At 37.1% G+C, this 21,938-nt stretch overlaps 2 protein-coding genes across 3 annotated transcripts; one reads left to right on the forward strand and one right to left on the reverse strand.

Moving 5' to 3' along the window:
- The first annotated feature begins 1,842 nt into the window (after positions 1-1,842).
- On the forward strand, positions 1,843-17,478 carry LOC104226433 (ubiquitin carboxyl-terminal hydrolase 6). 2 transcript variants are annotated; one of them, XM_009778437.2, is made up of 18 exons: positions 1,843-1,966; positions 2,985-3,130; positions 3,291-3,326; positions 3,413-3,520; positions 4,093-4,193; positions 4,841-4,967; positions 5,446-5,505; positions 5,620-5,687; positions 5,894-5,944; positions 6,714-6,822; positions 7,376-7,464; positions 7,779-7,848; positions 15,241-15,321; positions 15,439-15,534; positions 15,697-15,742; positions 16,732-16,866; positions 16,961-17,035; positions 17,205-17,478. In XM_009778437.2, the coding sequence occupies exons 1-18, from the start codon at positions 1,957-1,959 to the stop codon at positions 17,258-17,260; spliced, it is 1,464 nt and encodes a 487-aa protein (XP_009776739.1). In that variant the 5' UTR covers positions 1,843-1,956; the 3' UTR covers positions 17,261-17,478. The 2 variants fall into 2 exon arrangements, with proteins under 2 accessions (XP_009776739.1, XP_009776740.1); XM_009778438.2 differs by having other exon boundaries at positions 16,747-16,866.
- Positions 17,479-18,909: 1,431 nt separating this feature from the next.
- Positions 18,910-21,806, reverse strand: LOC104226435 (putative pectate lyase 2). Its single transcript, XM_009778439.2, has 4 exons — positions 21,393-21,806; positions 20,472-20,827; positions 19,655-19,790; positions 18,910-19,137 (listed from the first exon to the last, which is right to left on the reverse strand). The coding sequence occupies exons 1-4, from the start codon at positions 21,783-21,785 to the stop codon at positions 18,910-18,912; spliced, it is 1,113 nt and encodes a 370-aa protein (XP_009776741.2). The 5' UTR covers positions 21,786-21,806.
- Between the last annotated feature and the right edge of the window lie 132 nt (positions 21,807-21,938).

A 21,938-nucleotide genomic window follows, 5' to 3' on the forward strand; every position in this document is an offset into this window, starting at 1 on the left:
AAAAGAAGCACGGATGAGCCTAAATATCTTTGTTCAAAGCATGATATTTGTCCTTGTATAGAAGTCCTTATATAGGTACATATGGAGGAATACAACAATAAATTATCATAAACTTATACATTAAACATTTGAGGGGGTACGGATATGAAAGGCATGAGAGTTATTATGATTATTTAAAAGTATAGGTTATGAAAATAAAGAGGTGTGAGTTATGAAGATAGGATTTTTAATATAAGATAAATGAAAAAATTGATGAAAAACTCAACAAAATGAGAAAAAAGATAAATATGTTTCTTGGCCCAAGAGAGGTGCCACCTCACTTTCTTATTGCCTTCTTTTATTTATGGGAGGAGATGATCTCTCTCTCTCTCTCTCTCTCTCTCTATCTATATATATATATATATATATATATATATATATATATACTACCCCCATTCCACTATTATTAATATTCAGTTAATTCGAACTTGAGCTCGAATGTTGAATTCACTTTTTTTATTCTTTCTCTTTCCTCCCTTATTCTAAAAAGGAAAAAAAGAGAAAAGAGGGGGAGAGGGATTCATCACCAATATTTAATTGGATCTCTAATCTTCTTCATTCCTACAATAACTAGAATGAAAAAAAGGGGAATATTAACGCATCCGGAAAAAAATATATATATAGAGAGAGATCATCTCCTCCCATAAATAATTTTTTCTTAATGTAGTACAAATAAATATTAGTATTAAAGAGGGAATATTAGAAAATAAATAGGAAAAAACAAAATAGAAAAAATGTAAGTAAAGAGGAATGGCCAAGTTTCATGTGTACTGCTGATGGATGAATATTTATTCGTTTTTTTTTATTTCTTTGGTCTTTTCTATTATTTCACATGTTTTCTTCTTTTTTTCAAATATTGAGAAACATTCGAAAAGTATTTTATAAACTAAAACTCAAATATGCATATATTAAATTTACTATTATTTTTTTATAACCGCACAAAGCGCGGACAAATTCACGGGAGAAATTCAAAAATAGCCTGATTTACAACTGGTCGTTAAAAAATAGTCCAATTTCAAAAGCGATCGAATTTTAGCCATTTTTCATGTAAAGATAAATCTGAGCGAAAACACTGTTCAAATACTGGAGTTCCAGGATAAGTATGCTGGAGTTGATGGAGTTCCAGCATAAGTACACTAAAACTCCAGCATAATATACTGGAATTCTAGCAAGTATACCGGTCCAGGATAATATATTGGAGTTTGGAGCACCGGTGCTCCAGTCTCCAATATATTATACTGGAGCCAGCAAAGTATACCGGTCCATCATAATATGCTGGAGTTCATACACAGGTGCACTGAACTCTAATATATTATGCTGGACCGATCTCTGTTGTAACAAAATAGTGGCTATTTTTCATTGACTTGATAAACACTGGCTATTTTTGAATGACCAATCCGAAAACTGGCTATACCGTGCTATTTTTACCAAATTCACTAGTTATTAAAATAGGTCATCACATAAGGACGTATTAGATACCTATTTGAGAGTGAAATTGGTTCAAATGAATAGTAGGATTCATTTAATGAATCCAACTAACTCATTATTAACACATATATTTTTGTTGTTTTTGTAACTTGTAGTACTTGAAAAAATCAATATTACTTTCAATTACCCCTTTAATTTACCGGAAAAGATTAGACAGGTACTTATAAGTTATGTATATAACAAAATTAGAACGAAACAGTAACTGGAGTTATACTATACAGACTACAGTATACACTTGTACGTATTTACATCACATTTTTTAACCGTAGTTAGATAATATCTCGGAATAGACGAGTATAAATAACTCATCGGTGGCATTTGCCCTTCTCTTCAAGCAAACATCAAGGACCCAAATTCCAAACAGAGGAGTAACGAGAGAGAAACCTATTCCCCAGTCCCGATCCTGCAAACGCCGAAGCTCCTATAACCATGGTCACAGGTCTGAACTTCCGCCATAACTTTCTCGTGTCAGCTTTACTATACTCTAAATTTGAACTATAATACCACATTGATGTGAAAATTCACACTTAGGTATCGATTTTTTAACACAGAGATTTATTTTGTGTTCATGCTTTGGTTTCAAGTATTGGAGAACCTCGTAATCGTTCTCTATAAGCTTCTGGTTTAACAGATCCTAATTTTTCTTAGAAGCTCGAATTATTTTGTATTGGAATGAAATGAACCTGAATATTGTGGACGATACAGAGGAATTATTGTGGTATAGTTGATTGATTGATTGATAGTCTTAAGTAAGAAAAAGACCTATTGGAGATTATGGTGAAGCTTATACAGGAGCAGCTGGACTTGGTTTTCACAATATCTTTTTTGTTAAGGTTAGAATAAACCTGCTAAAATTTTTTACTTATCAAAATAAATAAATAAACTTGCTAGAATTTTTTTCAAGTTGGTGATTGTTTAAGTTTTTCCGATTGTTTTTTCCTTTGGTAAAAACGTTTTTGGCAAGAACTATATTTTGAAGTTGTGGTTTGAGAGTGTTTGTCAAATAATCTTTTCAAACAAACTCTCTTTTCAAATATCCGAACATCTTCAACTTCCACGAAATAGGTGACAACTGGATTAAATTTGGGGGGGGGGAGTGGTTGATGGTGTATTAAGTTCAAACATCATTTATCTTTTTCTCTAGGAGCAGATTTTTAAATCATTATAGATACATTGCTTGATGTATGTTTGAGAAATACCATTGGTGTTTCATTTAGGCATCATCACTGTAATAGTTTGGTTAATGTTTTGTTAATTCATCATGGTGGTTCATTCAGACAGCATCATTCGGCTATGATGTTGATGTTGATTTGGTTACACAAGCAACTCATTGGTGGAAACAGTTTTCTAGGATACCCCTTTTATCATTTTCATTTGATTGTACCTCCTGTTTATTTTTGCACTTGGACAATTACGGGCTACAATTCTCTCCTTGCAAATCTGGTGATTGGTTGCAGTAAGTGTAAAGTGGCAAAAAGAAGTCTATCCTGCTGTGGAAATTGACACTAGCCAGCCTCCATATGTTTTCAAAGCCCAGCTGTATGATCTAACAGGGGTACCACCTGAAAGGCAAAAGATAATGGTCAAAGGTGGTTTGCTTAAGGTATAAAATTTCGTTTCTCTTAGCTTGTTATGCCATTTTTCACTTTGCAAATAAAGCACAAAACTCATTTGTGTTTTGAGGAACGCTGAAATTCTCAGCATCTGATGCTTTGCTTGTTAATTTTGTTGTTAACTCTTCGGTTATTTCTATGGTTGTTTAGGACGATGCCGACTGGTCGAAAGTAGGAGTAAAAGAGGTACACGGCTACTCATTGAATTACTCTCTATTTTTATGCAATGAAGTGCCAATTATCTAGAAGCATCTGTTATTTATTATTTCCAGGGTCAAAGGCTGATGATGATGGGAACTGCAGATGAGATTGTGAAGGCCCCCGAGAAGGGTCCTGTTTTTGCTGAAGATTTACCTGAAGAAGAGCAAGTGGTTAATGTAGTAAGTTTTTTGACACTGATGTTGTTGCATCAAATCGAATGATCCGGAGATGTGTGATTCCTTATGTTTAACTGCTTACATAGTTAGTCTTGTCTCATATGCTGTACTTATACCAGCACTGGATCCCTAGTAGATTTATTGGTATAACTTTACCGCAATTGCTTTGTTCATTTTTTTTCAAAAGCAGTTGCCTTTTCCAACTTCTACATGCAAATAAGCTTTAATATATAATTCTCTATTCTTTTTCCGCTGGCACAAGTGATTTTGTGGATGCCAAGCGCTTGTCGAATGCGTTTCTTGTTCCGCTGGCACAAGTGATTTTGTGGATTCCAAGCGCTTGTTGAATGCGTAATTTCTTCATTTACACATTATGAATCGGCCCTTCCCAAGACCCCGCACATAGCAGGAGCTTAGTGCACTGGGCTGCCTTTTTACACATTGTGAATCAGATTACTATGTTGTTTTAGAGTCCTGTCTAAAAGAACTGCTAACTTTTATAATGGCAAGGCTTAGTTTTGTACTTTTAATCAGTAAATGGGTGATGAGAATTTTTATAATTTTGTTTCCTCCAGGGTCATTCTGCTGGATTATTTAATCTCGGAAATACATGCTACATGAACTCCACAGTACAGTGCTTGCATTCAGTTCCAGAACTGAAGTCTGCTCTAACAGAGTGAGCATTTGCTTCTTTCATCCTTTCCTTCATTTTTGGGAGTCTTTTGGTTTAGGCTTTTTTTTGGTCCTTTTGCTTTAGCCTTGATTTCCCAAAACTTGATCAAATTCAATATGGTTGCTTTTAAGTCTAGTTCTGAAAATATTTAGGTCTATTTTGATTGCGTTGCACTTTTTTGGTTAGGCAATTCGATCTATTTGCACCTAATCCGTAATTCCTGTTTTTGCTAAAATTGATAATTCTGATTTTACTGTTTATATTTGTCAAATCTATTAATCATAATTTAACTTATATAATGTGTCGCGTTGTATACACCTAGATAGTATGTATTTACGGAGACAAAGCGGAGAAAACAGTAATTAGTAGAGGAGACATAAATTATCCTGTTTTAATTCCTATATATCCTCCCTTATATAAATATGGACTCGTTTCTCGGCATGTTCTCCTTTGGATGAAATCAATCCAAAATGTAATCCACTTTGAATCAATTTGGACTCCGAAACTGTGGATCTTTCCCGAACATTATCAGAAAAAAGATCAAAATGGCTCCTGTTAAATACCAAGTGTAGGAGTTCCAAAAACAACTCCGTTAGGTACATTTCTTTTTGTGTTCCTGAGATTCTGAGTTTATTTATTCTTCCTGTTAGGTATAACCAGCTTGGTAGAAGCAATGATTTGGATCACTCATCTCATCTCTTGACAGTTGCAACAAGAGATCTGTTTAATGACCTGGATAAAAATGTCAAACCAGTGGCACCAATGCAATTCTGGACGGTACTTTATTTGTCTTTATTCTACTCCTAATATTTTTGGTTACGACTTAGTATTCCTGACTTTGTATTCTTAGAAAATGTGTTTGGATTTCGAACAAAGTTACCATACCTTTGAAGGAGAATACGTATGCTGAGTAGGAGATAGTGTTTGCCAATAATTTCCTATTGGCAGACTTCAAAATATACTCGTTTAGCGTTGAACACTGAACTCGATATATTTTGTCATGACTTTTGTGTGCAAATGGATTTGCTCTTAGAGAGCAAGGATGAAGTACTTTGTATAGGATGCGAATAGAATGACTTAAGCTTGGGCCTGTTGTCTACATGGTCAAAACTTTGTGCATTATCATTCTTGCACAAGGTTACTTGGATTTATATGAGAACTATAAATGTAGCCTATGTTGATATGTTTGTCTTTTTAGTGTTTTCGTCACATGAGCTACTCGGGCATCAACATTTGATTAGGTTTATGTTCACAGGTTTTGCGGAAGAAATATCCTCAATTTGGCCAGCAGAGCAATGGAGCTTTCATGCAACAGGTTCCAAGCTTACCTAAGCTACCACAATGCTTCCTTGTTATTAAAAAAAAAAAAGTGTACCACTATTGCAATTGCTATATAGAGGTCCTACTGACATGTCCTGGATAATCACAGGATGCTGAAGAATGTTGGACGCAACTACTTTACACCCTTTCTCAGTCTCTTAAATCACCGAACTCTAGGTACTACATCTCCTCTCGGGATATTTCTTGCAGATGAAAGTCCCTTTTCTAAATAATTTCCATGTTTTGTTTCGCTAGTTGTTTTCTTTGTTTCAGTTTGGACATATGGTCCCTATTTTGTAAAAATGTGAAGGAAAACTCTCCTATATATACATTGTGCTTCTTTATGTCATGATTGTGACTGCTCTTTATCTCGGTACTTGCAGTGGAAGTCCGGATATTGTGAAGGCTCTCTTCGGTATTGAGTTTGACAACAGGTATTTCTGCAGTCAAATGTTGTTTACCTTCCAGTTATTCTGTTACCTTATCCCCTTTGCATAGAGTTGTTCTGCACCTAAATATTATAAGAGGCATGTGAACTTACTGTTGTATATGTATTGAGATAGGAAGGAATGCAGCTAGTGGTCCTAGGATGTAGGATGTTCCCTGTTCTGACTTTGAGTATCTTCTGGGCAACCTGATGAGAATCAACATCCTCAACTTTTACTCTGTCATATTGTGAATCATGTAGTTGACAATAAGAGATGAATTACTGAAGTTTTTTTGAAAGTTGAAGCTAAAAATCATGTTTATGTTGACTTCTTTTAGTTTCTCCTACTGTTAGTTAAGTGTACTATAGTGCTACTAGTGTGTATTTGTATTACTGCTAATGAAAGGTCTGGCTGGTTTATGCCGTTCTAGGGTATTTTCAACAGGCTGTGCTTTTCTGCTGTAGCCTAGACCTCTGGGCTAATATTTCTTGTCTAGGACCTGACCTACTGCAATGAGGTTGGGAAGATCCCAATGCCCATCCCAGAGTTCTCATGTGCTCAAATTCATCTACTGATATACAAAATTTAATTTTCGATAGTGTGGGAAGCTGTTTATCATTCATGTCTGACTTGATCTATACTGTTCTGACTGGATTATGGTGGTTGTGCTAGAGTCCACTCTGTGACTATGTTCCATATCTGATATTAACTGCTAGATACTGAAGAAAAATGACTTAACTCTGCCCCTTATTCTCATGGTACTGATATGGACCAGGATTCATTGTGCTGAAAGTGGTGAAGAAAGCACAGAAACAGAAACTGTATATTCCCTTAAATGTCACATTTCACAGGAAGTGAACCATTTGCATGAGGGTTTGAAACGTGTAAGTTCGGTTCTTTTCCTCCTTGTATGTCCCAACTTCTAACTTTAGTCTTGTTTCCTCCCAAATGTTTCATATTACTGCTAAGTTCTGTCTCAATTTTTTCTGTTGTGCCAATCCAGTAATCATCCAATTTGATTAAGAGGACAGTCCCAAAGTGAAAAATGACGTATCTAATTCATAGAAATTCCTTTGGTAGCTGTAACCTTTAAGGATAACTAACAGTTAGTCCTGAAATGGTTGGTTGGATGGAGAAACTATTATATAAGATGCCTCACGGGCGGCACATTGGGGGGGGGTCTTTTGCTTTAGAATTTTTTCATGCCATGATTGGACCAAATGTGGGGCCTGCATGTTGAGGTTCATGCAATAGTTTCACATCAGAGGTAGGCTGAGCCATTGGAGCCGACTCATAATGCTTTTGGTGGGAAAAGATGCTTTGGAGATTTTGTTTAACTTGGTGCAAAATCGTTGATGATGTTTATACTGGAAATCTGGTATTTATCCCCTCAAAATAATTTAAATGCACTCATATGGCCATTGCTTTTTCTGACAGGGTCTGAAATCAGAACTGGAGAAGGCGTCTCCGTCACTTGGACGGAGTGCAGTTTATGTGAAAGACTCCCGAATCAATGGCTTGCCAAGGTATTAACTGGCTCGATTAAATTCCATGGCGATGTAGCGACATATGTATGATCCGTAGCTTCTGCATATAGACTATCTTAATCCACGCCTTTCACATAACAAAAATGCCTTTTGATGTGTTGAAGTAGTTCACCTCATTTTTGGCATCACTTCTTTCTCATTCTCCTTTCTTTTTTTTTTTTGGGGGGGGGGGGGGGGGCTTTTAATTCTCACACTTTTCTGGATAGTTTCTTTACTATTTGGTGCTGATTATTGACTGGTCTATGTCAAAATCTTCTTCTATTTTTACTATTTCTTTTTCATTTGATGAATAGATACTTGACCATTCAGTTCGTCCGGTTTTTCTGGAAGAGGGAATCAAATCAAAAGGCAAAGATTTTGCGGGTATGTTGACTTGCTCATCTTCCTTTTCACATTGATCAAATAGTTGGTCCTCCTTGAAAATGTGTCGGAAGAGGGAAAAAGGATCAGGTTACCATGTCCTGAACCGAGAAAGGGGGATGGAGAAAGGGAGTTCACTGTTTTACTTTGTTTTGTGAGGATGAGCGGTTCTGTCATGTTTAGGTGCTCTAAAGTCTCGCCTATTCTCTCGATTGTCAAATTCTGAACTGTATATTTTAACTTTAGGCTGGTTTGTGATGGTGTCGGTGTAGGAGTCTTGGTCTATAATCCCTTCCCAATAAAAAATTAACTGAAACTTCTCTTAAGTTTCTAATTGATCTTGGAGTAGGTGTAACTTGGGCACAATTACAAAGAGGAGTTCTTATGCACCAATGACTAGATTTCAGCTACTAGAAGTAAGAAGTAAGAGAAGGATGTGATATTAATACTTTGCTATTCTAGTGAGATAGTATGTACATAATATTTTTTTGAAAGAGAGTTCTGGTGAGAAGCTGATATGTTTTTTTTTCTTTTTTCCTTTGTGTTGATACAAGATCTTCTTAACAATCAAAAATATCTGAAAAGCTTTTTCCTGGATTCGGCCATTCGGGATAATAACCCACCCATTGCCATAAGTTCTGGGATCTATAAAGTAGTTGTACTGGGTGTTTCAGATATCTTTGTGTTTGTGAGAATGCACAGGAGAAATCTATTCTATTGATTAAAGTGTTGTACAACCCTATTTATATACAGTAATTACATAATAATAGGTATCTACTTCCCGATGTGGGACACTATAATACGAGAACCAGTAAGAGACTTAGTGAAAATATCTGCTATGCTAGCTAATCATTCTACTTTACAAACTTTGTAACAATATCTCCTGAGAGTATCTTTTCTCTGCCAAAGTGACAGTTGATCTCAATGTGTTTAGTCCTCTCATGGAACACCAGATATGACGCAATATGAAGAGCAACTTGATTATCACACGCCAGTTCCATCGTGCTGATTTCTCCGAACTTCAACTCCTTAAGCAACCGCTTGATCCAAACTAGCTCACACGTTGCCACAGCCATGGCCCGATATTCAGCTTCGGCGCTAGATCAAGCAACTACATTTTGTTTCTTGCTCTTCCAAGACACCAAATTACTTCCTACTAGAACGCAATATCCAGACGTAGAACGTCTATCAGAAGGTGATCCTGCCCAATCAGCATCTGTGTACCCAACAATCTGCTCGTGGCCTTGATCCTCGAATAGTAACCCTTTGCCTAGAGCTGACTTTATATACCGAAGAATGCGAACAACTGCAATCCATAACTGACTTACAACACTCACCGGAAAAGAAATGTCAGGTCTACTCACAGTGAGGTAATTCAATTTGCCAACCAACCTCCTATATCTCGTAGGATCTCTAAGAGGCTCCCCCTGTCCAGGCAGAAGCTTAGCATTCGGATCCATAGGAGTGTCAACCGGTCTACAGCTCATCATTCCCGTCTCCTCAAGAATGTCTTAAGGCATACTTTCGTTGTGAAATAACAATACCTGAGCTAGACTGAGCGACCTCAATACCTAGAAAATACTTCAATCTGCCCAGATCCTTAGTCTCGAAGTGCTGAAAGAGTTGCTGCTTCAGATTAGTAATACCATCCTGATCATTGCCAGTAATAACAATATCATCAACATAAACCACCAGTAATACACAGATTAGGAGCAGAATGCCGATAAAACACAAAGTGATCAGGTTCACTACGAGTCATGCCGAACTCCTGAATAATTGTGCTGAACTTACCAAACCAAGTTCGAGGTGACTGTTTCAAACCATATAGTGACCTGCGCAATCGGTATACAAGATCACTAGACTCCCCCTAGCAATAAAACCAGGTGGTTGCTCCATATAAACTTCTTCCTCAAGATCACCATGGAGGAAAGCATTCTTAATGTCTAACTGATAAAGAGGCCAATGACGTACAACAACCATGGACAAGAAGAGACGAGCAGACTTTAGCCGCGGGAGAGAAAGTGTCACTATAATCAAGCCCAAAAATCTGAGTGTATCCTTTTGCAACAAGACGAGCCTTAAGACGATCAACTTGGCCATCCGGGCCGACTTTGACTGCATAAACCCAACGACAACCAACAATAGACTTACCTGAAGGAAGAGGAACAAGCTCCCAAGTGCCACTCGCATGTAAAGCAGACATCTCCTCAATCATAGCATGTCGCCATCCTGGATGAGATAGTGCCTCACCTGTAGACTTGGGATAGAGACAGTTGACAAAGATGATATAAAAGCATAATGAGGTGATGACAGACGATGATAACTTAAACCGACATAATGAGGATTAGGATTAAGAGTGGATCGCGCACCTTTCCAAAGTGCAATCGGTTTACTAGGAAGAGGCAAGTCCGCAGTAGGAGCAGGGTTAGGTGCAAAACGTGAATCAGCTGGGCCTGATGCTGGCTGCGGACGACGATGATATGTCAAGAGTGGTGTTCCTGTGGCGGGGAATCTAGGAGGAGTCTGTGGCGAAAGGTGAAGGAGGAGCTATCGTAAGCTCCTTAAAGGTCGATACAGGTAAGACCTCAGATATATCAAGGTGGTCAGAAGAGGTAAAGAAAGGTTTAGACTCAAAAAATATGACGTCAGATGATATAAAGTACTTATGAAGATCAGGTGAGTAACAACGATATTCCTTCTGAACACGAGAATAACCAAGGAAGACACACTTGAGAGCACGAGGAGCTAACTTATCTTTCCCAGGGGCTAAGTTATGAACGAAGCAAATGCTCCCTAAAACACGAGGAGGAACAGAGTATAAGGGTGATTGGGGAACAATACTGCATACGGAATCTGATTCTGGATGGGAGATGAAGGCATCCGTTTAACCAAATAACAAGCTGTGAGAACTGCATCAGGTGGTCAGAAGAGGTAAAGAAAGGTTTAGACTAAAAAAATGTGATGTCAGATGGCATAAAGTACTTATGAAGATCAGGTGAGTAACAACGATATCCCTTCTGAACACGAGAATAACCAAGGAAGACACACTTGAGAGCACGAGGAGCTAATTTATCTTTCCCAAGGGCTAAGTTATGAACGAAGCAAGTGCTCCCAAAAACACGAGAGGAACAGAGTAGAAGGGTGACTGGGAAATAGTACTGCATACGGAATGTGATTCTGGATGGGAGATGAAGGCATCCGATTAACCAAATAACAATCTGTGAGAACTGCATCGCCCCAAAAACGCAACAGAACATGAGATTCAATGAGAAGTGTGCGAGCAATCTCAATGATGTGCCTATTCTTTCTCTCTGCAACCCTATTTTACTGAGGGGTATAAGAACAAGAGGTCTGATGAATAATTCCTTGAGAAGTCATAAACTGCTGAAATTGAGAGGATAAATATTCTAAGGCATTATCACTGCGAAAAGTGCGAATGGAAACACCAAATTGATTTTTAATTTCAGCACAAAAATTCTGGAATATAGAAAACAACTCAGAACGATCTTTCATTAAGAAAATCCAAGTAATCTTGAATGATCATCAATGAGACTAACAAAATAACGAAATCCCAAGGTTGAACTGGCTCTACTAGGACCCCATATATCAGAATGAACTAAAGAAAAAACAGACTCTGCATGACTTTCAATACTACGAGAAAAGGTTTGGGAATGTTTTCCGAGCTGACATGACTCACACTATAATCTAGATAAACTAGACAAACTAGGCACCATCCTCTGAAGCTTGGATAAGCTTGGATGTCCTAAACTTATGTGAATTAGGTCCGGAGGATCTGTAGCTAGACATGTCTTGGAGGAATTGAGTGAGTTAAGGTAGTAAAGGCCTTCTGATTCAAGTCATGTTCCAATCGTCTGTCCCGTACTGCGGTCCTGCATAATAAAAGAATCATCAATAAAATATATACCACAATGGAGGGCACGAGTCAAATGACTAGCAGATGCAAAGGACAGCCAGGGACATAAAGAACAGAATCTAGAGTGACAGAGGGTGGGGGATTTGCTTGTCCAACTCCTTTTGCTTTAGTTTGAGACCCATTGGCTAAAATAATAGTGGGAAGAGACTGTGAATATGCAATATTTGACAAAAGTGATTTATTACCAGAGATATGATCAGAAGCTGCTGAGTCCACAACCCATTATCCAAGAGTACTAGACTGGGAAACACAAGCAAAAGAATTATCAACAACAGAAGTATCAGTCTGAGCAATAGAGGCTACTTGTGGAGATGTCTGCTTGCTCGATACGGAGGGAACTCATTATATTCCCCTTCAAATAAAGAAAATCCCTGGTTACCTGTAGTCTCGGTCTGAGCAACATAAGCATTTTTGAGTGGACGACCTTGTAAAGAATAGCACACGTCACGAGTGTGTCCAAGTTTATGACAATAAGAGCAATTGGGCCTAGATCTTCCAAAACGACCACCTCCTCGTCTATTCTCCATAGTTTGAGATACCTGATTGTCCACTGACTGGGATACGAGAACAGATGAGTCAAGTGTCTGTGATGAGCTTACTAGGTGACTTGGTATTGCAGCAAGGCGAAGTAATTGAGAGAATAATTCATCAACATTGGGGACAGTCGGACTAGCCAAAATCTGGTCACATACTGAATCAAGGTCATTAGGGAGTTCAGCGAGTGTAAGAACTAGAAACATCTTCTGTCGTTGCTCTTGTTGCTTTTCAATACTAGCAGAAACTGACATCAATTGCTCAAATTCTTCCATGACTGCCTGTACTTGTCCTAAGTGTGTAGACATATCCAATTCCTGTTTCTTCAAGCTTGTCATTCGCGATATTACATCATAGAAACGAGATAGTCATTAGTGTATAAAGTACGAGCCTTCTCCCAAACTAAATAACATGTCTGGAATGGATGGAACAAAGGCATCAACTTGGAATCAATAGATCGCCACAGGATACTACATAACTGAGCATCGACCTTCTCCCAAAGTGTTTTGGCCTTTTCATCACCGTCGCTAGCCCTTTTTGTTAAATGATCTTGAACTCCTTGACCTTTACACCACAACTCGACAGACGAAGCCCAAGCTAAGTAGTTTGAACTTCCCATTAAAGGTTCTGAGGCAATCATAATACCATAACTTCCAGAACCCGTGTTTTTAGACCCAAATACATCCACTCCCAAAGACATTATTGGATTGAAAAGAGATCTAGCAAATTAGCACCAAATAAAACAAAGAATCAACTGTGGTTGCCGAAAAACTGCCGGAAAAAATACTGTAGTTGCAGGAAAATTTTCAAAGTGCTCGGAATCAAAAAATAAAAATATGGGAAGGCTCGGAATTGCAGGGCGATCAGACTGTTCTAAAGAAGTTTTCTGAAAAAATGGACGGAACGGGCTCCACGCGCCGGCGCGTGGAGTAGATCTTGCCGGCGAAAATTGTCTTCGGGCGGCGCGTGAGGCGGAGTCTGACGGAGTTGTTTGCTGGGGTTTGGTCGCCGGAGGTTGGGGGACCTTATGGTGGTGTTGGTTTTTGCACAACACCGATGGAATTGGTTTTGACGAAAAAATAGCCCTAAAAGGTCACCGGGATGAAGCACGTCGACGACTGGGTTTTCATTCCCGGATGTTTTCTCACTGCCGCTCTGATACCATGTGAGAATGCACGGGAGAAAAATCTATTCTATTGATTAAAGTGTTGTACAACCCTATTTATATACAGTAATTACATAATAATAGGTATCTACTTCCCGATGTGGGACACTAAACATGACTAACTACTTAACAGTGTTGAACATGGGTAACCCAGGGGGGTCTTCACCTAATTCCAAAACTGAAGTGAAAAGAGGAAAAAGAAAGCAGGCTTGTGAGGTTCCGCGTTCCTCTCCATCTGATATGACCTTTCTATATATATATATTCTTTTAAATGATGCTTCCCGGCTAGCTTATGCGCACCTCGATTATTCTATTTAGTACATGCTACCTCCCATCAGAACATGCACAAGGTAACTCTGTCCATCAAGGCTTAGGAAAATAGAAGAAATCACCTACTCTCTCCGTTCCAATTTATGTGATCCTGTTTGGCTGGGCACAGAGTTTAAGAAAAAATGAAGACTTTTAGAATTTGTGGTCCTAAACAAGTCAAAAAGGGGCCTAGATTATTTGTGTGGTTATAAAAGCTTCTCATTAATAGTAGAATTGTAAGTTTAAGCTAAATTGTTACCAAATTTAGAAATGGGTCATTCTTTTTGAAACAGACCAAAAAGGAAATAGGTTCACATAAACTGGAACAGAGGGAGTAGTATTTTTTGTTTCCATTGGGATTTGTGATTGAGATCTCATGGTTATGTATGCATATGTTGTGATGTAGTTCCATATCTTTACTGTTTAGATGGTTGACAGGGAAATAGTAAGTTCTTTTTTAACTTAATTACGAAAATAAATTGTCTTCTTTTATTTAAGCTTATGTGACATTATTTCCTTTTTAGTTTGCTTATAAAAGAATTAACCCTTTCTAAGTTTGGAGAACTAAATGTTCTCATTTTACGCTTAATGGCAAGCATTTATAGCCACACATTCGTTCTGCATATTTAAAACCTGAAGTTTCAAAAGTCTTATTTAACCATAGCATGTTTAAGACTACAAGTTTCAAAAGTCATTCTTTTTTCCTTATTAAACTTCCTGTGTAGTCAAACAAGGTCGCAATAAAATGAAATAGAGGGAGTACTATATTTAAGAATGGTATCATACTTGGTAGTTTTTCTCTTCTCGTCTCTCCTTTTTTGGGTAGGGGATGCATCAAGCTGTAGGTTCAATTGTTTATAACTTTTAAATAGCTAAAGAACTTGCTCTAGTAGTGATTTCGGGGGTAAGATAATCTTTGTGGTTAAGAATCCATTGAATATGGGAATAATAAAAAAAAAAAAAAAAAGAATGCATTGGATTAGAGATCACAACCATTTTTAGCCGATATTGGCTGCGATGTGTTCTGGCTAATTTTTTCTTGAAAGGTAACAGAGGATCGGTTCTGGCGAATTAACTAAGGTTCATTTTAAATATCACCCATATCCAACCTAGCCACCCATCTGTCACGTATAAAACTTATTGTGGACAAAAATAGAATGGTCACTTCCTTTTCCACCCACCGCTAGTTGCGACGTGACAACAAGGAGTTGTAAATGTGATGTGATGGATTTTAGTTATAGCAGGAACTTAAATGATAATCTAGGAAGCTACAATTTTGCTATGCTTCAAACAACAGTCATATCTCGTATTAAAACTCAGCAAGTCTTGCTTTTTTAGTAATATAGGTTTGCTAATATTTCAAAATCCTATTTTATATTTTCTGCATGTATTGGATCTCTCATTGCTTTAAGATATAAGAAATGGTAATCTTAAACTATGTCTATGCCATCAGAAAGTGGATTACCCGCTGTCGTTGGATGTATATGATTTTTGTTCGGAAGACCTTCGCAAGAAACTGGAAGGTCCTCGCCAGGTACTGTCTTTTTCCCATTGATCAATGTCTTTTAAGAAATGAGGAAAGACCAGACCCTCTTTGGCCCCTCTTTCTCTTTCTTGTTCTGTTATTACATGACTCTAAATTTGCTGCTAGGTTTTGAGGGATGCTGAAGGTAAGAAGGCCGGTTTAAAAACCAGTGAGAAAACTTCAAGTTCAACTGACGGCGACGTTAAAATGACTGAGGCTGAGGTATGAATTAATCTTTGTAATGTAGGAGTGACTTAAGGGGATAAAGAGGGACCTTTCGGGCCCACCTATGGCGGATTGTACAAGGTGGTTTAAAGTGGGAAATTAAGAATGTCTATAAGTAACTTCTGCCTTTTCTCCTTTTTTTTCCTATTGTTTATGCAGGAATCATCTAGTGGAAGTGGAGAAGCGTCTAAAACAACCCAAGAAGGTAGAGAAACACCTCCTTTTCTTGATAACTTGATGACTTGATAAACATATGCTGCTGCTGTATTTTAATTGGTAACAATGTCTGGCATTAAAATTGTAATATTTGGGAGAGAAGTTATTGTCATGAAATTACCTTCCAACTCACATATCCTTTTCAATGCTTTAAATGAAACTCTGTTAGTTAATTGTCAGATATAATTCTGCAGTAATATTGCGGTTCCATGAGGTTTTACAGTTCTTATGACAACAATGTTCTGCCCTGGGTATTCAAACTTCTTTTCACAAAGTCACTGTTAGTATCTTTGATTACAAGCGATTGACCTTCTATTAACAATTTTGGGATCCCATAAAGATTATTAACTTGGATCAGATTTATTCCTTTTTAAATTACTATATGTCCCTAGACACCGGCGGACGTTTGCCAAGTTTCTTTTGAAGGGGGCGCCTTTTAATTTTTAGAACTATGGAAGATCCTTAAGGTTTAGCTCTGCTGATACAAGTACATTTTAATTTGTTTGGACATTTGTTTGTATGTAGAAAATGTAGAGAACCTCTAGCATAGATAACCCCGTACTTGCCTTTGAATTTATATAACTACGAAAGATTCTAAAGGTTTAGCTCTGCTGATACACTTACATTAAGTTGGTGTTTTCTCGGAGTCCTTTAATTTGTTTAGACATTTATTTGTATGTGGAAAATGTAGAGAACCTCTAGCATTGGATAACCCCATAAATTGTCTTAAAAGAAAATTTTCTGAGTATTGGAATGAACTAGGGCCCAGATGGAGCAGAATGAATGTCGGGGATTAAATAAGGGACTCTAACTGGTTCTGGATTGGGAGCAGTAGTTGTGAATGATCAATTTTATCAACAGTTTAGTGTTTCTGATATATAAGGGGAAGTTAGTCTAAGAGCTCAATTTTGGAATTCTGTTATGAATGAGGAGTCGCAATGATTAGTGTTTTTTTTTTTTTTAATGATGCCCGATTAGTAAACTCCATTTCAGGTGTTCTGCCTGAGAAGGAACACCACTTGACTGGAATATATGATTTGGTGGCCGTGCTGACTCACAAGGGAAGAAGTGCTGACTCTGGGCATTATGTTGCCTGGGTCAAGCAAGAAAACGGTCAGTTTAACTGGGAAGAGATTTTGTTCTAGTAATCGTTGCTCTTGGACTACCATCTGATACAATATATTGAAAATCTCTTTGTAAACCACAGGAAAGTGGGTTCAATTTGATGATGACAATCCAATTCCGCAGAGAGAAGAGGACATCCCTAAACTTTCAGGAGGTGGTAAGTGAATCACTTGTGTATTACGTCTTCGGCAAATTTTCAAAGTCTGGCAAGCATATCCTTTCTTATAACAACAAGATGTAAAGCAGATGGAATATTTTGTTGCTTGTGTGCCTGAATGTGTTTTTCGTTCTGTCAGTTTATAGAAGTGCTTTATTTTTGGTTTCAGGTGATTGGCATATGGCTTATATTTGCATGTACAAGGCCCGTGTTGTTCCCATGTGATTTAAGTCGTCCGTTTGGGTTTGTTTCACATATTGGACATTCATGTATTAGAGTGAGTCACGTCGCACATGATTATTCTCTTACTTTTACTTCGACTTGAGTGTAATTTATTACATTTTGCATTGAATTGCACTTGTGCCTCCTTGGAAATTCAACGGGAATACTTTTTCGGACGTACTTGAATGGTTTATTTAGGCAAATATAGACTATTATTACAACTGGCTATTTTCTTGACCTAAGGGCTTTTGTCCTTTGGTACTAGCTATATGTTCATTATTGGCATCTGGTTCTTGTTTTCCACCAAAATTGCTTTCCAGCAGCTTATTATGAACCAAATCCAAAAGGAGCTCAAGTTCATGATCACATATTTGGGAAACTGTTAGGTGTTCGTCTATATACTGTAAGGTATATGTATGTATGCATGAAATACTAACCGTTAAATCCAAATGTATCATACATGTAGGTAAAACTTTTACCAATTTACTGAACTTATATTATAATAGACAAACCTTTTCTTTAGATATGAGGTTTAGAATTTCTGTCAGGTGAATTAGTTACTACTTTTGTTATTCTAACCTATTTTCCTCGGTTTGTTCTTTCCTATATAAACTTGTTCTTTCCATGTGTTATATCAGAATCGTGAAGCTTGGATGTTTCCTTTACATATTTAGGTCTTTATGTATCAACATATGGGATGATCGACTAGGCCTCCCGACTTTGTTAGATTCTTTCGTTGTTTTACGGTTTACAATCTCATAACATCATGACGGACATAAGCCTGCGCAATTTTACGTTGAATATTTTGCCTGGCAATTATCCAGTTAGTTCATAAGGCCATAGCTTACTCAAAACTGATGCTGCAGAGAGGTCCTTTTATGGAAAGCGAAGAGCGATTGGTATAGTTTGACTTGGATCGGAATTTAAGAAAGGTAGACTTTTAAAATTTATGGTCATAAATATGTCACAATATTTGTGCAACTATAAGGCTTTTGAAACTTGTGGTTTTAAACTTGTTATTTATATTGCTCAGAACTCTTAGAAAATGTCATCTGGTGCGTGTCGGATCCTCCAAAAGTAGTGTATTTTTAGAAGATCCGACACGGGGTGGGATAGCATTTTGGAGAGTCCATGCAACATAACTTGTTAACATTTGTGTGATTATAGAAGTTTGTCATTAAAGAAATATAAAGATGTCTTATTCTTTATTAAACGAACTAATAAGGGGATAGCTCAAAACAAAGTGGAAGGAAAGGAATAACAAAAGGAATAACAGAATTGCATTATTGGGATCTTGCAATATATGAGGAATAAGCTCAAGTAAAAACCCGGCCGATTAAGGTTTCATCTGATGTTGGCACACATATAGTACATGTGTGTATGTGCAGCTTTTGCTAACTTTAATGTATTTTGAAAAATCTGCACGAACTAACTACAGATCAAGGTAATTAAATAAAATCCATCAAACATAGCTCATCACCTGCATATAATTACTATTTTGAGGTTAATTCCCTACATATATATACATATAACTACAACAACGTTATTCCCTTCTCAATTCTCAGAAGAGATGAACATATCCATTTTCCAAGTAAAGAATACTACAGAAACACAATACCAGCTAGCCAAAGATCTGAACATTAGCTATGTACTCAGCAGGTAGAAGTAGTGGAACATTTTAGAGCACCAGCATTTCTAGTCAAGGCCTTGACATTTTTTCCATCTTCCACTGGAAAAGCTTGATCTGGCAGATAGTTTGGCTTCACGGACTCACGACCCGAACCCGATTCTCTGAAAGATGCTCCATTCTCAAATACATCTTCAACTGATTGGAAATTCCATGACACTTCACCAACTCCACCCTCCTTTCTCCATGTGATCTATAACACCATCATTTTCATCAATCAATCAACTTCTAAACTAGTCGGAGTCAATTGTATGAATCTCCTTTATATTCATTTCGTTCTATTTAGACTAAAGGCCAGCCCAGTGCATTAAGTTCCCGCTGTGCGCGGGGTCCGGGGAAGGGTCGGACCACAAGGGTCTATTGTACACAGCCTTATCTTGCATTTCTGCAAGAGGCTGTTTTCACGACTTGAACCTGTGACCTCCTGGTCACACAGCAACAACTTTACCAGTTACGCCAAAGGCTCCTCTTTGTTTTGATCTATTCACTCATTAGTTTATTCTGTTGCAAGATAAGTAAATAGATATGATCGTTTCATCTAAAAATTTAAGTTATTTGAGAATGAGCATTTTATTGTATTTATGTTGCTAAATTTTCATATAGATATATAATCGTCAATATTGTTTGAGAGAATCACTAAATAACAAATCCCTCAGAAATTCGAGACAATATTAACAAGAATGAAGAAAACTCCATGTTAAAAGGTTTACCTCTTTCTTTCCTCCTTTAGATGCAATAAAATAATTGGCTTGGCTCTTAATGCTAGGGTTCATGCTCCCCCCTATTGCGTAGTTTCCCCATCCTTCGTATAGATTGTTTACCACATGTGCATATCCATGACGAACCCTGCAAAATTAAGCATTGGAAATTCCAAAAATAAAATTAAGTAAAAATAAAAAAGTTCATGTAGACTAGGTATTAAAATGGCATAGTTCCTGTTTGGTCACAAATAAGTTACGGATTTAAGACGTGAATGAGAACTTCATAGTTAATTATTTTCAAATATGAATGTATGAATCGTTTCAGAACAACTAATAAGAAAATAGTATCAGACAAATTGGAATAAATAGGGGAAATTATAAATGCATACATTCCTACACTAGTCAACTTTCCTTCTTTCAAAGAGAGGAGGATGAGTTATTCACGTCTCATTTGATGGTCAGAGATGAATTGAAAGATAAGCAGCGAAAATTTTCCACTTTTTTTAGGAGGAAAAATAAAAATGTCTCCTATGTTACTCATATATATGGGGAGCACTTCATGTCAATGGCAAAGTCATTAATCTTGTAGTTTCGAAAAACTAAAAAATCTTAAACTTCAGCTTGAATGTAACCCGGTGCACTAACTCTTGTTATGCGCGGGGTCCGGGAAAGGGCTGAACCACAAAGGTCTATTGTACGCAGTCTTACCCTGCATTTCTGCAAGAGACTATTTTCACGGCTTAAACTCGTGACGTCGTGGTCACATGGCAGCAACTTTACCAGTAACTTCAGCTTGAATGTAACAATTATTTAATTTATAGGGTACCTCGGCATTCTCTGGTTGCAATTAGGACCAAAATAATTGAATGCAACAGTAACCTTCATATTCTTGTCTCTAAGAAATCCATCATCATGACCTAATAACATAACCTTATTTTGGGTCCTAAACCAATTATTGGATATTGTAATATCAGTAGAACCACGAGTAACATCAATTAAACCATCTTCACAATCGAAAAGGGTATTGTGGTCAATCCAAATCTTGGAAGAAGTCAACATTCTAATTGCATCTCCATCCAATGGACCCACATTTACTATTTTCTTATCAGGTCCCAAGACTGTTGATGCTGGTTGTGCCTTGCAATGGTGGATTCTTAGACCATGAATTATCACATTTGTTACCTAGAAAAAAAATCATGTTCAAAATCATATTATTTACTAAAAACCAAAACAAAACATGACAGTACATTACATAAATGTAGCCAGTTGTGAAGCTAAAATTTTTATTGAGGGATATTAAAATATAAAGAAGTGAATGTACGAAGAAATTAAGGGGATTCAACATATAATGTATATGTATAATTTTTTTCTTTTCTAGGTATACAATGTAATTTTGTCATTATAAGGTGACTCCGCCACTGCATGTAGTAGTCAGAGGTGGATCCTAGATTTAGAACTAGTGAGTTCGTGTGTGCCTATTAATATATTATCTATGTCAGAGTTGGATTCAGGATTTAGATTCTGTGGATTCAACTTTTAAGATTTTTAGCATTGAACTTATTATATTTTCAAAGTTATGGGTTCAAACTTACCATTTATTCATTTTAATAAATTTTTACACATAAACTTTGTTCCACGTCGAAAATACTAGGTTCAGATAATTTTGATCTGATAGTGTAAAAAAAAATATTATATTATCGGTGCATATAAGTTAAAACGTTTAATAAAATTGTCTAGTGGTACATACCCTTTGGAGCATTAGACAAGCACCATCAGCAATGTTAACCTTAACTCCACGGCCATCAATGGTAGCGAAACTGCTAACTAAGAGGGGATTTTGGAGCCTAATAGTCATGTCTCTTTGGAAAGTTACCCAAACCTTTCCTTGGATATGTGTCATCGCATATCTGAGAGTTCCGGGTTTAGGGTTCAGGGGATCGTCACTAGGATCTGTAACCTTATATTCGGGTCCAATATTATTAGTCATTTTTCCAGAATAACCCACAGAACATTTAGCTAATTGTTGCCTGTGACTCCTCCAATTTGGTTTTGTTCTCCAGCATTTATCAATCACGTTAAATCCATGCACAAAACTTGTACTTGAAATTGTTATTACTATAGTAAATAGAATAGTTAACATGAAATATGAAGGCTTGTTAGTTTTCGTCATTTACAACAGCTTTTTAAACTTTCCTTGCTCCAAAGGTAGATTGGAACTGTTTTTGACTAGGAAGAGTGGAGATTGTAGGTATTTATACATGCAATTTCCTTTTTGGTTTGTGGTAGATGAGGA

The sequence above is a fragment of the Nicotiana sylvestris genome, chromosome 10, assembly GCF_000393655.2.
Source record: "Nicotiana sylvestris chromosome 10, ASM39365v2, whole genome shotgun sequence".
Lineage (NCBI taxonomy): Eukaryota > Viridiplantae > Streptophyta > Magnoliopsida > Solanales > Solanaceae > Nicotiana > Nicotiana sylvestris.